The sequence below is a fragment of the Malaclemys terrapin genome, chromosome 11 (assembly GCF_027887155.1).
Source record: "Malaclemys terrapin pileata isolate rMalTer1 chromosome 11, rMalTer1.hap1, whole genome shotgun sequence".
In the NCBI taxonomy this organism is placed as follows: Eukaryota; Metazoa; Chordata; order Testudines; family Emydidae; genus Malaclemys; species Malaclemys terrapin.
This window is the reverse complement of record NC_071515.1, coordinates 28231156-28236068: the sequence shown is the minus strand read 5'-3', so window position 1 is coordinate 28236068 and position 4913 is coordinate 28231156. Positions and strand designations below refer to the sequence as shown.

General features: G+C 46.2%; 1 protein-coding gene across 1 annotated transcript; it reads right to left on the bottom strand.

Annotated features, from left to right (window-relative positions):
• Positions 1–1745: 1745 nt before the first annotated feature.
• Positions 1746–2579, bottom strand: LOC128845540 (testis-specific serine/threonine-protein kinase 6-like). The gene has a single exon (XM_054044336.1). The coding sequence runs from the start codon at positions 2577–2579 to the stop codon at positions 1746–1748; it is 834 nt and encodes a 277-aa protein (XP_053900311.1).
• Between the last annotated feature and the right edge of the window lie 2334 nt (positions 2580–4913).

Below are 4913 nucleotides of genomic sequence, written 5' to 3'. Positions count from 1 at the left end.
TGGACAGCATGTCCCTGTATAATTGAGCCCCGCCTTACGTAGGTGCTTGCATTTGTGCTGGGATTTTCTCCTCCACTGCAGAAGATCAGTATGAATAGCCACCTAATAGAGACTGCTCCCTTGCAATTTTACAGATGCACTGCCTTGCGGGGACTTTCCCATCTCTGGTGGCACTTACCTCCTGCAGTGAGATCTCCATAAAAGATGTTCCCTGGCACAATGTGCTGAGAATAAAAAGCTGTTCTCCCCACTCTGAAATGTGCAGTCACTAATGACTCCATAAATCCATGCCCTGCAGTGCTGAAACTCGAGAGGTTATATTTTTATTGAGATGAGAGGATAGTCATCTCACAAGGAATGCATTTTCCATCATGCAGCAGAGACCATTTTCTGGACAACCCTTTTGGAGTGAAATGTACACTGCTAAGGGTGGTTTTATTTAACCCCCCTTTTTTTATAAAGCTCAGAAGCTTGAAACCAAAATTTGGTTCTTAACAAAACAAAACAAAAGCCCTTGATTCTTGCAAAGCCATGTGCACTGGTTAGTGAAAGATGGATCCTGGATGGTGAAGCTGCTATCACTGATTTGGTTGGTTTAAACAACAGCAATAGAAGCATTTGTCTAACAGGGTGGGCTTGATATGTGTGTCTATGGGAGCCATTCCATTGACTTCAGTGGAAGTTTGAGTCAGACTTCATTTGAATAAGGGAAACTTTAAAGATCCTATTAAAACGTGTTTCAGGCTCTTTCCCCCATAAGTGAAAGATTCTTTGCAAGTGGGGGTTTGGCAATGGAGATCTATAGCAGAGATTTGGGGTCTGGTTTAAGAATAGTTGCTAACTTTTTATGTGCAGTTCTCAGGTTCCTTTTGGAGCTGGAAATATAAAATATCCCCATTTTTAGCAAAATATCTATCATTTTCCAGCTTTATGCAGCTATGATTGAGCCCAATCTAAAGTCTTGGCCCTAGAATCAGATCTGCATTTTGAACATCACCAAAGTAGGAGACTGTTCAGATCCCAGGTTCCAAAAGGAGGGAATCTCCCTCCAAATGAGTTAGGTGAGGAGCAACCTAGGAAATGGTGTTTGAAAACAGGCTGAAGAGCAGTGGGAAAGAGATTAAAAAGATCTCCTCCAGCCCCCCAAAGCCCTGGCCACGGCCCTTATTATAAATGCTATCGGGTGACTCAGACACTTTTTGGCAGAAAGGAATCAGGCAGCAGCACAGAAAGTCAGCCACATGGGAACTTCAGAGTTTATTATAGTCCATTAGGGAGTAGGTGACAAAGATCTTTGCTGCTATTTGTCCCATCATCTCACCCGTACGCTACCACCTTCAGGCGTTGTGGTGAAGTCCAAATCTGCTTGCAGGGGGGATCATCTTCTTCCTGCTGCCACTGGTAAGTTGATGGTACTCCAATGTTCCCTGTGGTAAATGCTTCTTTAAACAGCCCCCATTTGTCATTCTTGCCACTATCTCAGCATGGTCCCGGTCCCTTGAAATCCAACCTGCAGCAGCTTCATAGGGTGGTTGGGCCTTTAACCTTCTTCTAGCAACATGTGGTCACATCATCACTTTAAATCTTACTATCCGCTTCATGTGGCTGTTGCACCTGTAAATGACCCTGGTCCTTTCCAGCTCCTCATTGTCAATATCTGTTTAACGTGCTGCTCCACAGGGTTGGTGCCCCAGCTGTCCCTGCACATGTCCTAGGGCTGGAATATATGGGGGAGCCTTGCCCTTTTAGATATCCCCTTTAAGCCAGCAGTTCTTGGCCACCTGTCCCACCCCAGGCCGGGAGGCTGGGCTGAACTGGAGCAGCTGGGCGATGAGGGTTTTGCAGGGCTCAGGCAGAGGAGGAAGACCATCAGGGTAGAGGACCCCCTTCTTCTGGCGGCGGGGCATGCTGTGGATGTGGGTGTCGTCAAAGGGCATGCAGCCAGTCACCATCACATAGAGCACCACGCCCAAGCTCCATATGTCGTACTTCTTGGCGTCGTAGGGAATGCCCAGCAGCACCTCGGGGGAGGCATAGGCAGCTGATCCACAGTAGGTAGTGCTCAGGTCTGGGTAGCCACATGCCTCCTTGCCAAAGCCAAAGTCAGTGAGCTTTGCTCGGCGGCCATCAGAGGTGAGCAAGACATTCTCACACTTGAGGTCCCGGTGCACCAGGTTCCGGTCATGAAGATAGCGCACGGCACCAACGATCTGTCCAAAGATGTCCCGGGCCTCGGGGACACAAGGTAGTTTCCCCAGCCGCTGCACCAGCTGGAGCAGATCAGTGGACGCTGCTTCCATCACAATGTAGAGTTTCCCATTGCAGACCTCGATGAACTCAAAGACCCGCACGATATTGGGGTGCCGGATCACCCTCAGGATGGAGAGCTCCCGTGGTAGAAACTTGTGTACAAAGTCGGGGGGTGCCCGGCGCCGATCCACTACCTTGATAGCTAGTGGGCCCTTGTACTTGGCTGAGGTGGCCACCCTCACCTTAGAGTAACTGCCCTCACCCAGGGTCTGGCCTAGCTTGTAGCCAAGCTCGTTAAGCAGTTTGTCTCCTCCGGAGGTTCTTGACATGGTGCAGTGTGGCTTGATGGGTTCTGATGGGTTTGATTGGGGCTGGTGTTTTGCTCCAGCGATTGAAAGCTTTAACCCATTGTGCGTGGCAGCTGTGGACTTTCACCCCCCCCTATGTTCCCACTGGGTACTTGGTCCAGGGCATCACTGCTCACCCGGGTATTGTGATGTGCTAGGAGTGTCATGGGCCACTCCCTTTGTGTGTTGCCAAGGGTGTCAAGTTAGCTCCCTTTCCTTCCTCCGCTCTTTGGGATCCTGGGCATATTATGTACAGAAGCAAGGGGAAAGCTCCTACTGTTAATTTTTTTGAGGTTATTGTCTCTTCCACTTGAGTTAGGGCTAGGCTTCTTGAAATAATAAGAGCCTAGTCATGAGCTTTCTGAAAGGAGCAATTAATTTCTGGTTTTTGCCAGACTGATGCATATTCTGCACAGAAAACTAGATATATTCAAGTCAGGATTTACATAAAGTGGTGCAAAAAGAATGGTTTTATACCCTGCCAAACTGCAAGTTGTTTTGGGTGACTGTGAATATATATTTTGTAATTCTGAGGCTGTGTTACCGGAATATTTTAAACCAATTGAATTTAGCCAGTGAAGTTGCCTACAAATGCTGCTCTTAATTTAAAACCTTTATTTTTAATTTATCTGTTCCGGTAATTAAGGTTGTGGCCCGCCCTAAAGGAGGTTCCAGGGAAAGCCGCAGCTAGCTAACTTTCCCTTGAAAGGACACGGATACAGGCCTCTGATCAAGAATAGACAGTCAAGCAGTGAATCTTCGAAAAGAAAAGTAGTATTTATTTAGAAGTGAGTGGTTCCACTAAAAGAGTAGATATAGATAAAATAAGGTTACAGTTAAAAAGGGAATGAAACGGCGCAACAAATAAAAACGCAACACTACAATAACAATTTCAATTTAACTCTACGGCATATAACAATATAATCATTCACTTAATACTCTATACCGTATAACAATATAATAATTGAACATGTAACAATATATTAATTAAACATTCAATATTAAATACTTAAAACTAAGCACCTAGGAAGCGCTGGCCTGGTGGTTACTAAATGGGTAGAAGCAGATCTCACTCAGACAGAAACATCCAACTTTATTTACACTTGCAGCCCCTCATAAATGAAAGATGGGACTTACAGGGGCTTTCTTAACAATCCCTCTGCACTGTCTTCGAGGGCCTTCTGCTTGGTCTATGTTTTGGGAGCGCTCTGTGCTGTAGCAATCTGTGCTGTTGTTCAAGCGGCTGCCTGCTTCCACTGAGGTAAAGTTTCTCCTCAGGGAGCAGATACAGAAGCCTGCTTGGCTGCTGCAGTGGCCTCGGCTGGCTGGGTGGCAGAAACGGCCATTGCCAGGGGCAACCTTGGAACCCTGAGTGGACTGCTGCAAGAGCTGCTTGGGAACGATGCTAGCGAGTGTGGGTTGCGGGGCTGCTGTTGTTGCTTTGCTAGGATGGAAAGGCCATTAGCTACTTACAGAAGCCATTGTTATGGCTTGTGGTGCTGCTGCAGTAGTAGCTGCTTTGTGAGCGATGGCTGCCAGTGAGCATTTTCTGAGGCTAGCGAGCGCTGTCAGTGCTTGAGATCGTGGGTAGTTAGCTACTCTGCTGCAATAAGGCAATAGTTAGCTTTCTTACCCAGCAGGTTCCACTGGTGTGGTTGCTGCAGCTCTGTGAGCATCTTCTTTCTTCCAGGTGCCCTGCAGCGTTCCGCTCTCCTTCAGGTCCTTGTCCCCTACAAGGTTTTAGCCTGTTGGCTATCACCTTTATATACGATTTGCAGCACATTGGCTGAATTACGATGATAAATTATAGCTAATCAACTTTCAGGGATTTGCATATGCAAAATTGTCACGTGTACCAACATGTGACACTCAAGCTCAGCCAATCAGTTTCCAGCGATTAGCATATGTTAATTGTATGCTAATTAGTGGCGTGTCCTAGTAGCTCCTCTTCCTATCATAGACCTCTATGGGTTCAGTGTGTTCCTATGGAGTTTTTCAGCTGACCTTTGGATGAACCCTAGCTACTTCCTGTTTGAAAGTCCCATGTATTCCTATGGGCGTCAATGTATCTCTATGGGATTTTGATGAGTCATTCCTCACAGGAAGTGGAATTATTACATCAGAGGCAATGGACTCCTGGGTGCCTAGAAGTGGGATCTCCCATTATATTACATCACCCTATAGCCACCATTACTAGATTTTCTAATTTAAACTATTCTTAATTTTTATTTAATTACAGATTTATTCCTAAATCTAATTACTGTTCTGAGCATTCCAAAGGGTCCTGATACTATCACTATTCATTTTACATTCAAT

Excerpts from the sequence above, each read along its gene's own strand:
- LOC128845540 (XM_054044336.1), bottom strand. The coding sequence starts at position 2,579 with ATGTCAAGAACCTCCGGAGGAGACAAACTGCTTAACGAGCTTGGCTAC.